The sequence below is a fragment of the Clarias gariepinus genome, chromosome 5 (genome assembly GCF_024256425.1).
Source record: "Clarias gariepinus isolate MV-2021 ecotype Netherlands chromosome 5, CGAR_prim_01v2, whole genome shotgun sequence".
In the NCBI taxonomy this organism is placed as follows: Eukaryota; Metazoa; Chordata; class Actinopteri; order Siluriformes; family Clariidae; genus Clarias; species Clarias gariepinus.
In genome coordinates, this window is record NC_071104.1 from 29,840,988 (window position 1) to 29,863,450 (window position 22,463).

Here is a 22,463-nt window from a genome sequence, read left to right on the forward strand (position 1 = left end):
GTCTCACACAGCCCACAAAACGCAGCTGAGAGGGAAATAAGGAAAATGCAGTGAAAGGGAGACAGTGGGAGGGAGAAAAAAAAAAGAGAAAGATGTTGGTTGTTTACACCAAAACAGCCTTTATTTATCTGGTTCTCTCATCTGTTTGGTGGGATGCAGATTTTTCCATTCAGACTTTATCATTACTACAATAATGCATTATTTACCAAGCAGGGAGAGGAGAGGTTGTGAGGGGGAGAGAGAGAGAGAGAGAGAGAGAGAGAGAGAGAGAGAAGGTAAGGACAGTGCACGAAAGCAGGAAGAGAGAGACAAAAAGAAAAGATATATGGACTGCTGGGCTCTCCCTCTCCAGTCTTAAGGGAAAAATAAATCAGTGTTCAGAGAAGGGTGCAGTGCTGTGTGAACGATTTGAGCCGCAGGGTAGTGAGAAAGAGAGGGGGAGAGAGAGTGGGAAAGATGAGGAGAGAGAATCCATGGAAGAGTTTGGCAGTGGGATGGTGCCTTCGATGACTTGGAACATGAAAATTGCCAAACATGGATTTAATGCATCAGATAATTGCCAAGTCCTTCATGTGCTGGATTGAGTGCATTAACAAAAACAAGAAATCAAACCAAGCAACGTATAAAAAACAAATAAATAAATAAAGTTCCATTAACAAACTCTTCTGTCCTGGACAAAAGACAGTTCTGCACTGATAACTTTAAAACCTTTCCCATTTTCAGGCACTGCTTTATTCTGATTAGGATCGCAGAACATATAACGAGAACATTGGGCATGAGATGTTTTGTACTGTAAGTAAATAAACTGAATAATAGTTAAGGTGCATTTAAGCCCTGTTGAGGCTGCCAGTCTAAAGACAATTTTTGGCATATCCAGACTGGAACCAGTTTGGAATCAGATTGCTTAAAAAAAAAAAAGGAAAAAAAAAAACCACGCAATCTGATTTTTGCGAATCCGATCTGGACCACATCCAGAGATGGTTTGGTTTCAAATCAGATTCCCATAGATGTGTCTTAGTTTGCATCCTCTACGTACTTTCTCAAATCCGATTCCAAACTGTCCATTACATCACCCGCAACCCAAAGTTGAAGTTCAAGTCCACAGGATCACGTGGTATGGAACATGGATTCATGGATGAAAAACAAGCCAGAAAACAATAGAAGGACTGGAAATAAGTAATTATAATTTTTCAGAAAGATGATATCCTTTAGGAGATCACAAAGGACCCTTTTTCCACTTTTTGCTCTATTACCACAAAGTATGTAAAAGCCGCGCCCTTCAATTTTTTTTTTCTGTGCAGCTACATTAACGATGCTTTCAGGAAGAGTGGCTGGCTTTCCAGTTTAGAAATGAAGAACAACAGTCCCTGGACAGAGGAAGAAGTGAAGTGTCTGATGGTACAGTAGGATGCATCAGTACAGGCAAGGCTACAGTAAATAAAAGTACAAAACAGGGCAATATATGGAGAAATATCTGGCTGCATGTGAGCCTCCAGTGTTGTTACCATAGCAACCAATGCAGATATGTCGTCAATGTATCATATTCCAGCATGACAATGCCCTTGTGCACAATAATGCAAGGTTTATGAAGGGATGATCTGCCACAGATGAAGTGTTTTGCACAGAGCCCTGACCTCAACCCGACTAACAAACTTTGGGTGAACTGAAAGACGTATTGCACCCCAAGCTTTCTCGCACAACATCAGTGCCAGATCTCAGTAATGCTCTTGTGCTTTAATGAGCACGAACCCCCACAGCCATGCTCTAAAATCCAGTGGAAAGCCTTCAGAGAAAAGTGGGGGTTACTGTATCTGCAAAGAGGGGATAAATTTGGAATGATGTGTTCACCAAGCTCATATAGGTGTGATGGTCAGAAATGAACTTTTCTTCAAAACCAAGCTCACTTTGATTTCCATGGGTCTCTCCATGATCAGTATGAATGAGTTGAACATGTACATGGCTGTGCGCCAGGTTCAGAGTCGGCTGGCAGGAAAGACTTGGACTGAATCATCCAGCAGCTCAGCAAAGTGTCTTCTGAGAGTCATACACCACAGTACCACACTAATGCTCAAGCAGACTGGAGCTCCTGTGACTAACCCTGACTCACACTTCAACACGTTATCCCTCATAGGCCTCAGCCAACGACGCGCAGTATTCCCGTAGGATTACAGAGTAATGCTGCTAGTTGCACACAGTCCAAATATCATACATCAGCTGTTGACGTCAGCTCCTCGGTGTAGAGGGCTGCATTCCTGCCAGACTAAAGGGAGACGTGTGGAACCCTATGCATACAGTAGGATGAAAGCTTGCAGGAGACAGGAGGTGGTCAAGTAGCTAGTAAAGGTCAGACCTAGGAAAAACCTCCTATGAAAGAGAAACCGCCACATGAAAACATTTAACATGGACAATATTTTTCCACATTTTGGTCAAGATGTTTACTTACGAACGTTAGATGATATGAGATGAAACACTTTGCTTAGTATGAGCTTTAGCAAATGCTAACAATTTATTTATTAAAGAATGACATATCACACTTTTGATCCATTTATAGTTAGACTTATTATAGCAGGACATCTGCGAACCAAGTTAGTTCCTGTTACCATTTATAACTTTTGAAATGAAAGCGGCTTGTCATGTTATTGAAAAACCACAAACCGCCGATCCTTCTTTCATGCATTAAACCTAAAATCAAGCAGTGAAGCCACCTGTCCCTTACAATCATCTTGTTAAAAAAAATTAAATAATTTACAGGTACAGTATGTGGTGTGTTGGAATTACTCTTTACAATGTCAAGAAAAAACACCATGAAAAAAGTAAAAAAAATTAAAAATAAGAATTTTTTAAAAATGAGACAGAATGACAGTCTTATGGTTGTCATGGTTACGAGAGAGACTCAGTGACATGGTTCTTGGGGGAAAAATAGGTCTTCCAATAGAAATTTGCCTGTGGAACACATGAGACTGCCAAAACCAGGAAACTCAATAAAGTTTTAAACAGCACAAGAACTAAACTGGCTTCCAAAATCTGAAGCCGTCTCTTATCTTATCAAAGATGACAAAACGGGAACCTTCGCTCATGGCTAAAGATGATGCCAATATGTACATTGGACAAAGCAAGGTCCCCCCCCCCCCATGTACATTTATGTAATTAGCAAATATATAAGATAGAGTATATAAAATATGTTTGAATAAACAGTTTTTAAACAGAAATGATTGTGTTATTTTAAAGGATACTCTAAATAACTTTTTACTTTTCAGAAACTATGTTCTGAACTCACCACCTGTATCATGATCATCTACATCAATATTGTAAATCGAGCAGGTTTGCGTGGACTCCTTGCTAGGGACCTGGAATCTTCACAGCCGTGTACTTGTTCCCATTTAATAATAAAAAAAATTTACGTTACGTTACAGTTCCTGTCAAAGGATATCTAGCAACTACTATATGCGCGCTAGGTTTTTCTACTTCTGCCCTGGCAAATATGGAGTCAGTCAGACATCCATATGTGCAAGAAAAAAAAAAAAACATTAAAAGTAACAAAACGCAGGCCCGACATTTGTAACGCTAACGGAATGCATTTTTCGTGGGACGTCTGCTGCGCAAGCGAGAGTGAGATAAATGCCAGCAGTACACGGTATAAACAGACTGAATATAACGTTTGCAGGGCCGCTTGGTGTAAAGAAGTGTGCCGTGGGAAGCTTCACGTCTAGCCTCAGTGAAGAAAGCACCGGGCGATGCGGCGTGTGAAGCAGCTGGCATCACTTAGACCCTGCGTGCGGAGCTTAGGCCGGACCGAAATAGTGCTGTTTATCAGTGATGCGCTGTAGGGAGATTTACAGTGCCCGCGAGACCTGAAGACAGGACCGAAGGCTGACTGGAGTGCCGGGAGGGAGGTGAACAAAGCGATGAGCCGGGATCATTCGGGTTCACCGCAGACGTGCTGTGGGCTGTTTGTCACGCCGATTGTCTACCTGCGGGATCGCAGTCGACGTGTTGGTTGTGGATTGACCTCTTCAAAGCGGAGGGCTGAAATAGGCCGTGTGCTGGCGTTTTGAGGAGAGAGGGTTATTAATAGTTCCAGACACCGGAGCTAATGGGGCTCAGACCTACTGGCACATCCTCAAAGGCTCACATCAGCCCCCGTACACAGATAAAAGAAACTGGCCAAAAGAGGGGCAGTGCTTAAACAAATTGTTACAAGACACTGCTTTGGAAGCTTTCGTCTCCAACTTTCTTTTATTTACTCTTAGATGCTGAAAAGGTGTGTGAAAGTTGTGGGCAACGTGCACACTTTTTTCAGGATGGAGGCAAAGTTTGCAGTAGTGCAACACAAGATTTATTTTGCCTTCCGCAAAAATCCGGCCTGCAGCAAACTGCTCGCTAATTGACAGGTTAATAGCGCTAGGGACACTGATGCGTTTAGGTATCTCATGCTTATGCGTAGGACAAAAAAAAACAAATCGTACTGTACGTACAGCAGGTTTAAAGTAAAGTCTACTTGCGTCTTCTAGAAGGGCACTCGCAGCAGGAGCCAGCAGGACAGTCTCTAAACCTGGACCATGCATGGCTTAAATAAACATTCTGAGAGCGAGGCTGGCAGAGGCATGAGCACTCAAAGGAGAGGCAACAATAAAGATATGATCTAAAGATGTCACACTCAATCACACGGAAAACTTATTACGTTTCCTACAGATCAATATAAACTACAAAGATGTGAAATACCAGGAAAGAAAGGTGCCCTTAATAAGTACAGACTTTTCTAGCTGAGTGTTTATATTCATATTGATGATGGTCGAAAAATTTAATATATAATAAAACTTACCTCATTAAAAAAAAAGAAAAAAAAAAAAGATTATACAATATGAACCAGAAGTGGTGATTACCTGAAGGCGGCCAGATATTCCACGTCTCCCATTGGAGGCTCCAGACCACCTGTGAAGGCCATGTTCACATTAAAGCCCATGCCAGGCCCCGAGCCCACCTGGGAAAAACACACAGGGACACACAAAGCCTTATTATTGCAATAATGGTATAGCTTTCTGGTTACACTTCTCTCATTTAGAAGAAGTCAGTTTGAGTACAAATGTATTGATTCATGATAAAAACAGAACAAGCAGGAACTTTTCGGCGAGTCAGGAACATTAGGTATGATTATTAGAGAAACCATAGCAGATAATTGTTTCTAGGCCCGTTAACAACAGTTTTCTGTTTCTGCTTTAGATCAGATATTCTTCTGCTCCGGGATCCAACAAACCCTAGCCAGGATAAGGTTGACGATGGTTGCTCAAACAAAAAGTGTCACAAAAATTAGAAGGTCTGGGGGGAAGAGGGAAAAAGAAAAAAAACTTTTCCAAGTTGTACACCAAATCTTTTACTACACCATATATTTTTTTCAATTAATATGTAAAAAATCAATGAATAAAATTGAATTAAATTGAATTAATCAATACAAATGTGTTTATTTTTTTTTAGTTGTTAATGTTATATCCGATCTGTTCACATATCCTATTGCCTGGGGGGGGGGGTTGTGTACATGCTTCAAGCAAATAGAGCTAATTTAAATAAGCAACAGTAATGCGCACAACAAAGCGAAAAACAATAGTCCATCAATAAACAATGTTACTATTGACCTTTGTGTTTGCTCCTAGAACAACATTTCATGACATAATGCATAAAGCCCTACTGGGATCTTGTGTGTGTGTAAGCTGGGGAAACTGAAATGGAGAGAAGTGTTATTCTTCTTCTCTTGGTCTGTGAGACATGATGAGTTGGTGTCTCAGCTGCGTCTGTGGTTCTGACCTCATCAGGAGCGCCGCTGCCAGGAAAGAAGTTCCCGTCGTCATAGCGATGCAGAGACAGATACAGCACATTGGGGTCGCTGTAGAAAGCCTGCTGGGTGCCGTTGCCATGGTGGACATCCTAAAAGAAGAACGTGGTGTTATTATTTAGTGTTTGCTGAAGTAAAAACTCAGTAAAGCAACAACAACAACAACACACACACACACACACACACACACACACACTACATCAGTTGCATCAACATGAAGAATACAGGTCATTCACACAATGTCAAAATCAGATCCTCTGCTGGAAAAGACATTGACTGTGACATTTTCATGCCATAAAAAATGTCCAAACATTCTATTCTGAGCTCAGTGTAATAACGTTTAATAGCTTTGTGTCTCATCCTGTGTCTTTTGATCTGAGGCGCTGGGTGTCGTGGTGTCTACAGTTCCAGCAGAAGCGCTGCGTGACAGGCAGGAGGAAATGAACAGCATTTCAAAGGCATCCCTGGACCTTAATGATCTCAGTCGAGACTGGTCAGCAGGATTGCTGGACATTGCGGCCCGTATCGTGGTACTCGCTCTACACAACATATTAACCTGGCAGAACCGTTTCAGATCGGGGCTTTACAGCATACAGTGTGCAAGGAAGAGCTTTTACTGATAATTTAGCAAATTGTTGGTTATAAGGAACAAAATCTGTTTTAACGCCATAAAATTGATACATGGCTTTGTGCTTTATTCCACTTATACCTACGCAATTTAGCACCAATTACAATTTAGCTTAGTAACCTGCTGTAAATCAGTGCTGCTATAATTATCATCTCACCAGTCTGTTTTTTTTCTTCTCTTCAATTTCACAGGAAAAATCTACAGCTGGTCATATCATCATACTGTACGATTATCATAATCTTCATATTCTACCCGACTGTTACGAGATGCTGGGACGGCGTCTGTAGATATTAATAATACAGCCCCCTTATAATAAATATCATCAGCGATATCATCTTCATCATTAAACAGCGATGCGTTTTAAAACTAAGCCGCATGTCTGCCAAAAAAGTCCCTGTAAATGTTTTTTTTTTTTTTACTACAAACAACGAGCGCTTGTTATAAATATAAATCTGTGATTCGCAGTACACACGAACCTACTCTCAGAGCTCCAGTTATAGCAAATAAATCAACATCTTTCAGCCAATCAGGACAGAGAATTCATCATATCGCTGTGATGGAAATGCAATTTGAATTTTTTTTTCGTTTTGAGACTTCTCCGTTTTTCGAGTCGCGGCACGGCATATCCGATACCAGAGAGCTCGTTCCCTTATTGACATTCTTCCCTTTTATTGGTCAGACTTCTGAGAAAACAACTCACCCAGTCCACTATTAAAATCTTGCTGACATTCAGGCGCTGCTGGAGGAGTTTGGCTGCGATGGCCACCGAGTTGAAATAACAGAATCCCCTGTTATTGCAAAGAGAGAAAATGAGAGAGAGAGAGAGAGAGAGAGATGGATGAATAAACGAGAGCAGAGAGCACAGGAGAGTAGTGTAGTGTGCAGTGTGCATGTGTGTGTGTGTGTGTGTGTGTGTGTGAGTTTGTGTAAAGTGGACCCCCCTGGTCGAGTGGATTCTCCCATTTCACTAATGACAATTCACCCACAGAGTTCTGGCTACACTTCAGAGTGGAGAGAACATTGCATTGGCCTGGCCTAGAGCCCATACACAGTGATACATCACTACACACACACACACACACACACACTGCCTCCACTAAGCCTGGCACACTCACCACAGCATTGCAACAGCCATCTGATTTAACCTTTCCCCAAAGCCTCAATGGAACAATAATTTCACTTAACCTTTATGTAATGAGACCGGTTTAGTGAAGAGGCTTTTCTGTAGAACAAAGAAGGAAGTAGTAATACGGATCACTTACTGTACAGCTTATGCGCAGGTATTTAACACGCACAGAAAAGCACAGACACCAAGACACCCACACGCACATGCAGATAAACAAACAACTGCAAAAAAAAATATCTAACAACCCTTCAGTCATGACACTGAAACAGATTCAGTATCCTCTCTAAACTAACTAGTGAGAACGTCTGAACGTTAGGTTTAGAGGATCACACTGCGTTATCCCTGTAGAGCAGCCAGGCTTGTGAGTTGGGGAAGTCTTGGCTAGGATGTCCACCTTTGACCTGGGCCTCATTTATGTTTCAGTGTGTGTGTGTGTGTGAATGAGTTACATCATGTTGTATCAGGGTGTTTTCACATATGCAGCGTTTAGTCTCTTAAAATCGAACCCCGGTCTGTTTTCTAACCTGGCGCAGTTTGTTAACTGGATCAACACGCCCGTTCTGACATTCCCTCGATCTCTCAGACTCGGCGTGGTTCTATCGCAGCAGGAAAGTGATTTGACCCTGAATTGGCTCGAGTGCAGGAAGTGAGCCGAACATGCCGTGCATTTTGGGTTGCGGGTGAGATTTTTATTTTTTTTTGCACATGCGAGCTGCTAAACTGAGCCAGACTGAGCTATAGAGCCACAGAATTATAATGTGTTTAAGAACAATAAAAAAAAAAATAAATAAATAAATAAAACTAACCGAAATACAGAAAACAGTTTAAAGAATTATTTATATAATTATATCATCATTTCTTTATTCAGTGCCAGCTCAGTGTTCGCCACGCTCACATTATTTCTGTAATTCCTATACACAATCGTTTAATGCTTGTTTATGATCCCTGTATTTACAAGCAGGCTACAGCTTGTAAACTAGATATTTTTACTATATTTATAATACAAAACTTGCAGTACATGTTTGCTTCATTTAATAACGGATATCGTTTAAGCGCAGTGTGTAAAATGATTCATCTTACTCTGATTCAAACCCTGCAAATGGTCTGATAATTCTACAGTGGTGGCCAAAAGTATTAAGACAACATGTGCAACATATTAGAGTTCTCCCTGCGCACAGAACAGGTGATGGTGATGTCACTAATTAGTTCTCGTCCATCTGGCCGGAGAGCTGTTAATTAGAATCAGCTGGTTTAGTTCATGGATGGAACAAATATGTGGCAGGACTTTTACTTTCTAAAGCCGGGGTGTTCACCTCTGCACAAAAAGACGGCTAAACCTTGGAAATTCCCGTGTGAATTGGGAAATTGTGAAAGTACATGATCTTCAGGAAGCAATCAAGCAGGCATGGGTTGAGCGAGTGACACCAGAGTACCGCAGACGTCTTTTTGACTTTATGCCCAGCCAGATCGAGCAGATTTTAAAGAACAAATCATTTTATACTAAATATTGATTGTTAAATAGCAAAATTTTATTTCACAAAATAACAAATTGTTCTTCTTATTCCTATTCGCTATTACCAAAAAAATACTAATAAAAAAATTTAATAAAAAAACACTTTTGGCTACCACTGAATAAGTGGCCTGTCCTTTAATTTTAAGTTCGTGAATATTTATTTTTCTGGGGAATACCCAAGCTTTTAAGTGATATATGATTTGCACACCAAATATCACATTGTGTCCACAAGTACCCTAAGATAAGCTCCAGCTTTCCCATTTCCCTACAGAGGATAAGCAGTATACTGTAGATAAATGGATCTTGAATATACACTGTATAAAAAAAAATCCAGTATACCGGACAGTGATATATTGTTATATGTATCTACAAGGGGCGTTCAGGTCAAACTGGGATTGTGACCGTACAGATAAGTGTATTAGTGTAGCAGGGGATTGATTATATAGGGAAATTAAGGAAGTTTTTACTCTCTTATCAAAATCCTGGTTTGACTCGAACGCCCCATATATGACGCCCCTATGTAAGGTCTTAGCTTCAGGTCTAAAAGGTCACTTTTAAGTGAACACTACTTGTATAGAATATGTGCAAGGATTCCTGTAACTAACGATAAATAAGCTGAATTCAGACACATGCACTGAAGACGATTTAGCTGTGCAGTGAAACAGTGTTTATATAACAGGATGGTGATGTGGTTTCTGCACTACAGGGGTGGGGTACTCACATGGGGGTGCTCTCCTCGGCGTGGTGTCCTGGAGGCCGCACCACAGCGAAACCGTTCTGTAATCACACACCAACACACACAGCTGCGTTAGCTATACCGCGACACAGAGCTGTACAGAGACCGGCCCACGCAAGTGCACATGCATGCAGGCTCGTACACACCCTGACAGGATGACAGTAACACACTAATGTATAGTTCAGTTTCCCAGCATGATATTCGGATACATTAAAGCTTGGTGCAGATTTGAGCTCGTTAGTTTTCAATCGTGATCAACGGTTCAGTGACCTGAAGGACTAGCGGAGGGGCCGATAACAGAGTCGCTGCGCTCAGACGAGTGTGGAAGACTCGCCGAGCCACTCGGAGCACAGAGACTTCCCATCAGAATAATGTTGAAGCAGCTGTGTTGTACTGTTTTCCTTTCTCTCTCTCCGGAGAATATTAATTCAACATAAGAGAAGGGCTTATTCGGTGTAATGCTAGTCCTCAGTGGGGTGCTTTGAGTGCGCTGGGCTGAGCTGCGGCCGAGGTGTTGCACTTCTATTTTAGTGTGGGATGACTGGCAGACAGGATGTTATGCTGTAAGAGAAAGTGTGTGTTTGTGTGTGTGTGTGTGCGCGAAGACGTACAGTCTCACTAATGATGCGGTTACACTCAGGAGTATTTGCATTTGGTTGAGATTAAGTTGCTTGCTGCTGAAAGGATGCCCAGATATCAGCTGATCTCACACTGACACATACACACACACACAGACAAACTCCTTTACTCACGAGTCAGCTACACAAACAGTGAGCAAAGCGAAAATTGCATTTAGCCCACTGACACAAAAGTGGCAGGACATTGCAGAAGAGAAATAATGCAATAGTGGGTGAGTGATATGTTTATTATATTAAAAAAAAATCTAATAGAATATCATTATCATTATCAAATATATGTTTAGCCAATAGAATGTTCCTATATTTTTGTAAAGTTTTCTGACATAAAAAATCCCATCACAGGATTACATTTTAAATTTAAATATGCAGATAAATAGTTAAGAGCTCATGTTCATACACAATGTTGATGCATTTTAACATTTCAGCTGAACGGCTCTAAATGAACACATCATTTTTGTCATACTGGCCATATATTTTTTTTACATACTGGATGGAGTGTGGAGAGAGCAGGGAGGTGCGAGGTGTAGGAGTGTGGAGGTGCTGAGTGAAAAGTAAGAGTGTGAAGCGAGATGTATGTAATGTGAGTGAGCAGCAGAAATGTTGCTATGTGTGTGTGTGGAACGTGGTGCTAAAACCCATTTCAAATATGCACGACTCGTTACTGAGCATGAAAGAGCCTAGAATTTCAGCCTTCTGACATGACTGACATGGGTCTCTGATTTGGTTTTTCACAATTACGAAGAGACTTTAATGCTTTCCACTCACAAATCGTTTCTCAATGTTAAATTAATTGGGTTTTATGCAAAAAAAAAAAAAAAAGCCTTTTTTTCCCCCTCAAAACTTTTACATTAAAGTGAGATTAAAGTCAGAATTCTGAGATTAAAGTCAGAATTCTGAGATTAAGGTCAGAATCCTAAGTAAAAAAAAATCAAAACCTCTGACATTAAAGTTAAGGGCAAAATTCTAAGATTAAAGCCAGAATTGTAAGTTAAACGTCATAAATTTGCCATTAAAGTGACAATAAAATTGGAAATCTGAGATAAAAGTAAAAATTCTGAGATTAAAATCTAAATCCTGCGATTAAAGTCATAATTCTAAAGAAAAAGTCATAATTCTGCTATTTAAGTGACATTGTTAGAATAATGAAATTTAGATAACAATTCTGAGATTAAAGGTAAAAGTCATAATTCTGTCAATAAAGTGACATTAAAGTCAAAATTCTAAGGAAAAAGACAGAATTCTAAGATTAAAATCAGAAATTATAAGATTAAAGTCAAAATTCAGACATTAAATTCCAAATTATGAGAAAACTCAAAATTATAAGAAAAATCTAAATTATAAGGAAAAACAGTCAACATTCTAAGATAAAAGTCAAAATTCTAACAAAAAAGTCAAACACATTTTTAAGTGCCTTTAATGTTCTTCTATATCTCAGAGACAACCAATAGTGAGGTAAAAGATACTCAGCGTGAGTGCTTTTTAAATGATACGCTGATAATCCTGGACAGTGTTATGACTACTACAGTAAGATTACACATGGGAGAACATGTTAGACTTGGGGGATTATTTTTTTTCGGGTATCCTTGTGGGATGATCCGCTGCAGCAGGTGAGTCACACGTTGGTGTGGTTGACTGGCAAAATCTTGCACGCAGAAATACAGAAACAGTTGTGAGGAGAGTTCTGGAGAGAGGCGAGTAGCAAACCTTCACAGACCTGTCATTTTAAACCCGACACAATACTGTACCACAGGGATCAGTTCTACGTCGGACCTTTACTAAGAGAAGTAAAAATGATGAAGATGAAGACGAGGATGGCGTTACCTTTAGTTCTCCAGACGCAACTTTAAACACCAGTTCCACCACGGAGCCGACGGCCAGACGAGCCGCGCTAGATGAGTGTACCTCGTTCCAGATAGTGTCGCTGTCCACCTGCACAAACACAATTGAGTGTGAATAAAGACCATAGCTGTATACTAGTTTAATACAAATATAAGGATTGTGAAGGATACATGAGTTAGGCTATGCAGCCTTTGAAATCACACTGACACTCAAACAATCCAAGATTGAGAGAAAAACACATTTGATGATGCAGCACTGAGAACCGAGGTGTGATATTTGCTGGGTAAACACCGCAGACTAACATGCGCACAACAGGAGAAATCAGACCTTGCTTACACACTGCACTGCGTAAACACCAGGTCTGTCACCTTAACACCTGCTAGACGGCTCAGAAAGCAAGCAGAGAAATCCGCACTCCTGAAGTTAAACCGATTCCCGTTCCTCGCTTTTTTGAGATGCTTTTCTGCTCACCAAGGCTGTATAGCGTGATTAATCGAGTTATGTCCTGAGAAATCACAGGGGCTCCTGAAACCCTATGGTCGCAATCTTCGCACGCTGCCTGGACATATTTTAAATGATCATGTGTAGCTTTGATTATGGAAATGTGGAAATAATTTTCTGTGCTTGTAGAACAATCGTGTGCCATCATGAAAAAAAAAAAAAAAAAAAAATTAAAAAAATCGATGATGGTAACCTGGACATTCAGTACATTTAGATCATCAGCTAGCTTCCTTCTATTGCCAGATAACTTTGCTGGGTCTAGACCTGACCAAGTGAAGCAACCACAGATTATGACACAGCCTCCAGAGGCTTGTACAGTGGCCAATATGCATGATGGATGCATCGCTTCATGTGCTTCCCTTCTTACCCTGACGCGCCCATCGCTCTGGAATTGGGTCAATCTGAACTCATCAGCTTTTTCCATTGTTCCAAAGATCAATCTTTATTCAATCTCCCTGGCAAACTTAAGCCGTTTTTTTCTTCGATTAGTCTCACTAAAAAGTGGTTTTCTTATGGTGACACAGATGTTTAGTTCCAATCATGTGAGTTCTTGTCAAACCGTGCATGAGGAAATGCTGATATTTGCACTACTAAACATTTCATGATTTCTTGTGTTGCTGTGTTTTTTTTTTATATTGCAACATCACCAATCATCTGTGAGGTCCATTCATTATTATATATTACTGTAAATAAATGTGTTTCTTAACCCAATCCCAGTCATTTTAAATCTACTTAGTTCCTTCCATCGCTTGATATAAACCAACAATTTGACCCTTTTGATACGCCGATGGTTTTTTGCACATGACGGTCACAATTCAATTCCATACACAATACTGGCTTCATGCTGACTTAATAGTGAAGGCAAAATATACTACAGGTGCACAATATGTTAAAAATAAATGAAGACAGATATAAATTATCCAAAAAAAAAAAAAAAGTGTCTGAACTGGGGACTGTTATAATAATTGACTGAAACATACAGAGATTTAAGCCAGCTTGTCTGGCACAAGATGACATTTTCGCCATTCTGAGGCTTGATGCAAGATGGGAGTTTTTAAATAAAGACAGAATAAAGCTGCAATGGGTATTAAAAAAAATAAAAACAATTGAAAATGAAGCGATTGAAATGTTTTATTTTATTTTTGTGCTGATTCATATCCTAATCCCCAACAGACATGGTGTGCTTAAAGAATGCAGTGTAAATCTCCTGGAAAGTAAATTCTACCATATGCAACAGATGCAGAGCTATACATCATATCCTCTGTGACAAACGGGAATGTGTGCATCCTTAATAACTGCTTACAGTTAAACCTCAAAATTCAGCAACGAACGTGAAAATGCCCCAGAGTTAAATACAAGAGAACATGGCAGGTGAGAGCAGTATTTATTCGGTGCCATGCAGGGTAAAAATTAGTGGGAAAAACCTGGCAGAAGGAATGTGTGTGTGTATATATATATATATATATGTGTGTGTGTGTGTGTCATCCAAGTGTGGACACAGAGAACACTCATTCATCAGTCACCACTCATTATTCCAACACACGCCTGTCCTACAGCATGCAATTACTCCAGCCTGGCCCTTGGCCCATGAACACACACACACACACAGACATACACAACATACAGAAATGGACATGTGCACATACAAAACGCACCTCGGACTTAAAGCCCAGGGACTCGTTCGTGCTCGTTTAAAGTCGGCTCTTGAACAGGTGTCCTCGGCGCAGAGCAACATTACAACCCACCGCCGTCAGAGACAACCTTCCATTACATCAGCTGCCTTATTTAGCTTAATGTCTTCCACTGAGGCAGAGAAAGTGAATGCGCTTATTTCAGCATGTACTGTAAGCTGCTGGCTTACTGTGTACAGCGAACAATGCTCTCCTCGTGTTGCGCACACCTCGGGGAGGTTAAGATCTCGGAGCGGAGGACAAGCCGTGAACCGAGAGGCTGAGGGTTCGAGGAAGTGAGGTCCCCGCGGATCCTTTTGTGCATACATATTCGCTAACAATTTATGAATTTCGCCTGCAATGGCATGAGCGCTCAAGGGCAGCGTTAAAAAAGGGGAAGAAAAAAAAAAAGTACCCTTTAAAGCTGGGCCAAGAATGACTCTGTCACGAATTACAAGCCTGCGGTGAATTTACAGTTATAAAAAAAAAAAAAGTACGAGAAACCAAGTGCAAGGTCAAGGCGAAGAGTCTGGGTGAACAGAAAGAAAAGCTATATACGTACAAACATGAAAAATACAAACTAAATAAATAGTGACGAATTCACTGGATAAACTGAATTGAGAGCAGAGAGATGCACATTATGTACAGGAGTAAATACAGGCAACAAAATGGTGTGCGAGAGGAAAAAAAAAAACAAGAATAAAAAGAGCCTCTTAATAGACATAGATTCGGGGTGGGGTGAAAAGTGTGTGTGTGTGGGGGGGGGTTAGTGTTGGAATGAAGAAAGGCAGTCTCTCCTGACTCTGACAGGCTAATTTTCAGAGCGGAGGCTAGCTGTGGAGACGCAGGAAGACAACAATTTTGTTCCATTTCCATAAAAGAGTCCAGAGACCTTCTGTTTCTCACCAAGCTGCACCGGGTCTACTGCAGCAGCCTGCCAGGCCCGCCTGCTATTCATCAGCCTGGCAAACAGCGCTGAGGGGGGTTAACCTGCACCCCGTTCAGCCACATCACATACCCACCGTCATTACTCCGGCACTCACATCCCACAGCCACAACTCATTAATAAATATTATACAGGGACATTCTTGAAGAGGGACAATGATGAAAGCAAAGTTTTTTTTTGTTTTTTTTTTGGAGTTGATCTTTATCCAGCTCGCCTGCAGCGTACATGTGATTAGCACAGAGTGGAGGGTTTTTTTTTGTTTTTATTATTACTTTTGCTTAAAACTAGAGATGGCACAAGTGTAGCTGTTGAAGGGACGGCAGCACAAAACGGAGGATCGGATTTAGGATATTAGATCCAGTTACAAATAATATATATATAATAAATAATAAAAAAGAGGAAATTATTGCATTCTGTATAGGAGACTTTATAGTGTTTCTGTCTGTAGTGGGGATTTTTATTTCCATTTGTTTATTTTATATAAATTTTATGACGATATTTATTACAAAATGAAAAAGTGGTGAGATAGTAATGTCATCTTTAAACCTTCATTAAAAAACAAACAAAAAAACAAACAAATAAATAAAAAAGTTTTGTTTCCAGATGTTGGTAAAAAAAAAGAACAAATAAAATAAAGGATCGTTAAATTTGATCATTCGCGAACTCTATAAAGAATAAAACACAAGGGTGTGCAATTACACACAAAAAAATTAACACACGCCAATGCTGAGTATTTTCGAATAACGGCACATCCTAAGAAACTGGTATTCTCCTCATAAACACTACAGATGTTACGGATGGAGTTTAGATGAAAAAAAAAAAAAAAAGGAATGCCGGCCTATTCGTTTAGACATGACCGGAAACAGCCGTCAAACGTACACGCTCTCTGGACGGCGGAACAGACACGGCTCTGCTCGCTCAGCCCCGGAGAAGCGGCAGGCAGTCCGTTCATCTGAGAGATCACACACACGCTCCAAATATCGAGTACAGTGCAACATGGATACACACCTCGTCTCAGCACGCACAGGGTACTTCATAATACAAAAGATTAGCCCTCCCTCCACACACACACACACACACACACACAGCTTGTTTATAGAAAACATCTGGACACAATTACCCGCTCGGCGGAAAGCACAGCAACAGTTTTTGTTGCCGCTAGAGTTTCAGGGGTGGGAGGGCTCTCTGGAGAACAAACAGTCCCATTATTTACACACGCGAATAAGAGAAGCAGAGAGAGAGGAGACTTACCCCGATGCCCCCACAGGGCAACCTCACAAACATGGGTGTCACAGAGCCTGCAGAGAAGAAGAGAAAGAGAGACAGAGGTGATGATCACCTTTTAGGACCCCTGAGGTCTTCCAAAGTAGTGATTTCATCAAGTTGGTAATGTGAGTGTTGCCCCCTACTGTCTGCCTGAGTCTGAAAAATGAGATTGACAGGTAAGAGTTCCCTCTCTCTCTCTCTCTCTCTAAGAACAATCTGTCCATCATTGAGTTCACAGAGAGAGAGAGAGAGAGGGAAAGAGAGAGAGAGAGAGAGGGGGGGGAGAAAGGAAAAGAAAGAGAAAGTGGAGTGGGCGAGCTTGTGTGTGTGTGTTTGTATCAACTGCACAATGATAAACCACATGGGAGGTGTGTTTAATCGCTGAACGCTGTTTGATCACTGAATGAAAAGCATGGCGGCGGTTGAAGTCATGGAAAACTGCGTGAGGCTCCCTGGCGGCTCTGACGGACAGCTCTGGGGCACGTTCAGATCTGATGAAAGCCAAAAGGGGGGAAACGGTGCTGTTTGGGAAAACAAGCTAGTGTGAAGAGCTGAAAACAGACCTAGCACTACAGAGGCAGCGGTGTCATTAGTGGAGAAGTGATGCATGTGTGTGTGTGTGTGTGTGAGGGTAGAGGTGGGAGGTAATGCTGATTCGTCACACACACACACACTGAGAAAAGGAATCCTTAAAATCTTCATGTTAAGCCAGGTGACTTGCATATGGAAGTGTGTGTGTATGTGTGTGTGTGTGTGTGTGTGTCTTACTGTCTAGTTTCTGTCTCAGTGGGTTGGTCCCGTAGAGCAGCACATGAGCTTCAGAGTGGACCGTCTGCAGCTCCTCGAGCGTGGCCTTCCTGCCCCGGATACACTGCATGTACACACACATGCACACAACTGGCATCAGTTTTAATTCTCTAATTATTTGGAGTAAATTATTTATATAAAAAATAAATTAATAAATAAAATAATCAGCACTCTAATTTTCAGAGCCCCCTGCTGGCTGTGACTGTGAACTGCAACTTAAAATTCTAAAACTAATCGATTCGTTCTATCTGTTGAATCCACACAGGCTTTGTGAAATGCTTTTGAAGGAAAAGAGTGGAAGACAGCAAAACTTCAAGCGGAAATAAAAAAATATATATAAAATACAAATCATCACCCTATAATTAGGAAATGAACAAATCTATAAATTGTACGGCGATATTGCAAATCCAAACTTCTCTCTCATATGCGATTATGATTGCGACAAGTGAAAAAAAAAAGGAGGGAGACAAAGGTACAGAAAGTGTCAGAGGCGTATTATGGTAGATTAGGACTCTAACCTAACGTTCAGTTTCCAGGTACGTGCACGGAGCCACAATTTTAAATGAGGTTAGATTAGTGCAAATTACACACGGCACTATGGAGCGACAAAAACAAACGATTCCTCGAAGGATTCCTCGACCCGATACTACCGAGCACGTGGTTGATCGTTATAAAATTGCACAACAAAATGCATGCATATTATTAATAAATATACATGGTTTCATCTTATACTGCCATGTCCTCTTGCTAAACCCTTGCAAGGATCACAGCTAGTGCAATTACCTTGTCTCTCTAATCTGACCACAAGCTTACACCACAACGGTCTCACACACACGAGCACCCCGTCGCTTGACCGCATCTCATATAACCAATATGTCACATCCACTCTGTTAGTATGAATTTAAAGGTTGTGTACATTATCAAAACCGTATCCTGTTCCTCCCTTAAGGTCCGTGCTGGAGTCTGCAGTAGGTGTAAGAAAAGTGCAGGAGTAGAAAAGCTGTGGCTCTGCGAGAACGTGAGCTGTGGCGCTCGGCCAGACCGTGAGCGGTTCTCAGAGGAGGCTGTGAGAGCTGCTCACCTGCATGCATGTGTGTGTGTGTGTGTGCTACACTGACACCTGCAGAAGCAGAGGGTGGGGTTGTTCTTGGGTTAAACAGCACACGCAGTTAAAAAAGGGCCCTCCGAGGCCCAGGCTGTTGTTGGCAACAACCTGAAATGGCTCCAGTTTCTTTAAGGGCCCCCCTGCTGTAGATTAGGGGGTATTAGAGTCGTGACTGCCTTTAATTGAGGCCCAATTCTGTGTTCCCATCTCTCAGAACAATAAACAATCTCACAGAAGAGCTAACTACACCCACTTCCCATACCATGCAGAAAGAGGAGGAGGGGGAGAGAGAGAGAAAGACTCGCTAATGTTGCTGTGCCTTGTTTACTTGTTTGTTTGTAGCAAAACAGAGACGGCAGCTATGCGACTGACTCTAATAGCCGTGACGCAATGGAGCGCGGAGGAAAAGAAGAGCATGCTGAGAGAGATTAGATCCAGTTAGAGCTATTAAACTTCGGTTTGGGTTTAGTCACCGCACGTCAGTGGGTCCGAGCGGTGCCAGAGAGGAGGAGTGGCCCGCTGCAGGTGTCCGAGCTTGCTCACCACGCTCACCACGCTGCACTCGGGGCTATAAAAGTGCTCTGTGCGAAAGCGCTTATTCAGAGGTTTTCTGCCTCTTCATGACTAAATGATTCGAGCTCTATTGTTGATGGAAAAAACAACCCAAAGACTATGCATTCTTTTCTTTATTTATGAATGATAAATAGCTTCCATATCCATACAGTATGATCAGAAGTGGCCGATTTGGAGTCATTGTACTGAATCTATAAAACGTATAATAGATTTTTATATGCTTAATTTGTTTAGAATTGTAACAAAATCTAAAAAACATTTTTATTTTATTTTATTGGAATATTTATAAAATTGCAATACTTACAAAATCTAAACAACTAAACAAATCAACACCTGTCCTGATGACATCATATTGTCTGGTTCCTGGTGATTCCCATCCTTAATGCATACTTGTCCGATTTGTGTTGGTAGATAAGATATTTCTGTTACATCACCCACCCTGACACTTTTACTCTCATAAACCAATACAGATCTCTCTATATACTGTAAATACATCTACTGTAGATCTACTGTATATGAATAAATACAGATTGGGCCGAGGGTCCATGGTGAACTACTGACACCACATGACGCGCTCACTGCTGCAGCCTGCGTTCCTTTACCAGTCAGGGAACTGGAAAGATCTGTGTCAGGAAGTGCATCCAGTGTAAAACCAGTGCCACATCAGATATCTGTAGATACTGTATACAGTATGTGGATCCAATGAGGTGCTGTAACCAGCAGTTCGCTTGCGCTCTCGTGATCTTCAGCACAAACAAACCAGCTTTCGCACTTAAGTACAAGCACTGGGATGAACTGAAAAGTCTTCGACTGTCATTGTGGTTTTCTAGCACCCTCTAGAGACAGGAAAGAACACAGCACTTACAGAAACACCCGAGTCATCACTATTATCAGAACTGAATCTGATAAAAGCATCTACACTACAGTATCCTTTTTACACTGCGACGGTTTAACCCCAAACCAGCCGGGGAACACACTTCCCCCTCACACAGGGGCAATAAAAAGGATCCAATCACCCTTGCATGTGTGAGGAAAGTCAGGATCATGAAGAAAACCCACATAGACATGAGAAGAACTTGTGAAACTCCATCCGTTTTTGCATTTAATTAATGATGTCATTATTATACTTGTGTGTCTGGAGTTGGCTACCTCACACTTGCTGCGCAGTCCAGTCTCCTGCAGTCTGGACCAGATACTCTGGATTCGTCCCGCGTGCTCTGGATGGGTGTTAGTGTTGCCACACATACACTGGTGCTTCTGCATCAGTGTGTCATACACCAGCCCTGTGGGAACACGCATACGCAAACAAGCAGAGCAATCCATCATCATCATCATCATCATCAAATCCAAAATCAAACACAAGACGGCAACATAAAATAAACCGTATAAACAAAGCAACGCAATGAACAAATAAAACTGCACAAATAAAACTGCTTCAACACACCTAGCAGGAACACTAGATCATCGGAAGAGATTTGAATGGAAATACAGACAAGCACACACTGCCTCTCTCGTCCGCACGCTTCTTTCGCGAGGGACACACCAGACAGATCTTTTTTAGTAAGACGAATATCTGTTAAGACCTGTCGGGACATGTTTGTCCTATCAGCAGGTTTGGAGAGTGTGAGACAGGCACTTGAGTACAAGATTACTTTAGGAACAACCCATTAATCATAACACAGATCTCAGAGAGAGAGAGAGAGAGAGAGAGAGAGCACGGAAGATGAAAGATGAAAGAAAGAGCAAGAAAGAGAGAAAGCGGAAAATGAAATAAATGCACTTTAGATGTTCTAGGATGTAAACAATAAAACAAATCCCTAAAATCGCTGTATTTATATAGTGCAGTTGTAGTATATAATTGCAAACGATAAAGTAATATATAAGTTTTTTAAATTTACTATAATAATTGCAATTATTTTACCACCACAGGGTGGCGCCACTGAACCTAAAGGAATATTTCTGGTTTAACCCAGGTGCCGTGTAAGTACGTTACAATAAGTCTTGGTCAATATAACTTTTCCTGCTCTGCACACTGACCATAAGGTTCGTCACCTAAAGTGTGAGTAATCAAGGAGAACCCTCATTCCATGCAAAAATGCATTCAAAGGTCAGCTGTGGCTCAAATCAAGCTTCCGCAGTCCCACCGAGCTAAACTGTGTTGGTATCGTTTATACGTTTTTTCCACGCATTTAATTAAAAAAAATATTTCCCTAGAACTAGCCATGCACTTATAATGACAAAGTCCTACTGTAACACACTTAAAGGTACCTCTTTTCATTTAAGACAAACTTGAAGGACAACATAAAATAGAAAATGCATCTTGCTTCCACTGGAAAAATACGTATACAGTATGATTCTTCTCCTGATTGTGAAAAGCAGGTTTTCCTAAACCGACATGGAGACAGAGGTGGATGATGATACACAGCTGTAGCAAAGTAAGGTTTATTACAACACAATATCAGCATTGACATTAAGGTTTCTCTTTGATTTCAGGTTGTCTCTAATCAGACCAGCTCAGAGCGCTGTGAGTCGGGTGTCACTTGGTTCGCTGGATTATTTTTGGACGCGGGTGTTTGGACGTGTAGGTTGCGATTGTACTGACCGGTGGTGAAGCGCGGCTTGGCTGGAGGCTCCTGCACGACAATCGGGAATGAGGCAGAGGCTGGAGAGGACTGAGCTCTGGACAGAGGACGGTGCCCCGGTAAAGTGACGGAGAGGCCGGCTGCCTCCATCGATGCCTGGTAGTTTCTTAGCTGATGGATCCTCTGCTGCTCCAGAAGCAGAGCCTGCTGCTCAGAGACAGAGAGAAAGCCCAGTCAGATTCAAGATTTTACAACAAAGCCTAGAAAAGTTGGAAGAATTTAAATGATGAATTCTGATTAGTGAATGAGCTTGTAGTTACAAAACACTACCAGAAGATGGCAGAAGATCTTTACATTACGTTGGTCCAGGGTTCGTAAACAAATAATAATAATAAAAAAGGCATATGCATGTCTTATATGGAATATTTATGCTCTATATAGAATTGCTGTTTATAATTGCAGATCTGCTTATCTAAAACATTTAAAGATTTTTACCAACAGTATCACAACCTAAAGAATCCATTAAGGATGTTTCACAGACTTGAGTGTTCAGTCTCGCTGTTTTGCATCAGCTATATTATAATAAAAAAGAGAAGAAAACTTGAGACCCGATATGCATTAGATATACCAGTACCAACATTTAGTGCGGAAAATATCGCTTAATATGCCAAACAAACTCAAAAAACTACTTTACTAAAACTACTTT

At 41.1% G+C, this 22,463-nt stretch overlaps 1 protein-coding gene across 2 annotated transcripts in view; it reads right to left on the reverse strand.

The window, feature by feature from the left end:
• Positions 1–22,463, reverse strand: part of hdac4 (histone deacetylase 4) — a 188,602-nt gene that overhangs the window by 16,273 nt on the left and 149,866 nt on the right. For both annotated transcript variants that reach the window (XM_053495963.1, XM_053495964.1), the window contains 9 exons: positions 21,778–21,964; positions 20,325–20,458; positions 17,459–17,561; positions 16,676–16,722; positions 12,290–12,397; positions 9,816–9,871; positions 7,156–7,243; positions 5,800–5,919; positions 4,884–4,981 (listed from right to left, as the gene is read on the reverse strand). In XM_053495963.1, coding sequence (XP_053351938.1) covers positions 4,884–4,981; positions 5,800–5,919; positions 7,156–7,243; positions 9,816–9,871; positions 12,290–12,397; positions 16,676–16,722; positions 17,459–17,561; positions 20,325–20,458; positions 21,778–21,964 — 941 coding nt within the window. The remainder of the gene's footprint in view (positions 1–4,883; positions 4,982–5,799; positions 5,920–7,155; positions 7,244–9,815; positions 9,872–12,289; positions 12,398–16,675; positions 16,723–17,458; positions 17,562–20,324; positions 20,459–21,777; positions 21,965–22,463) is intronic.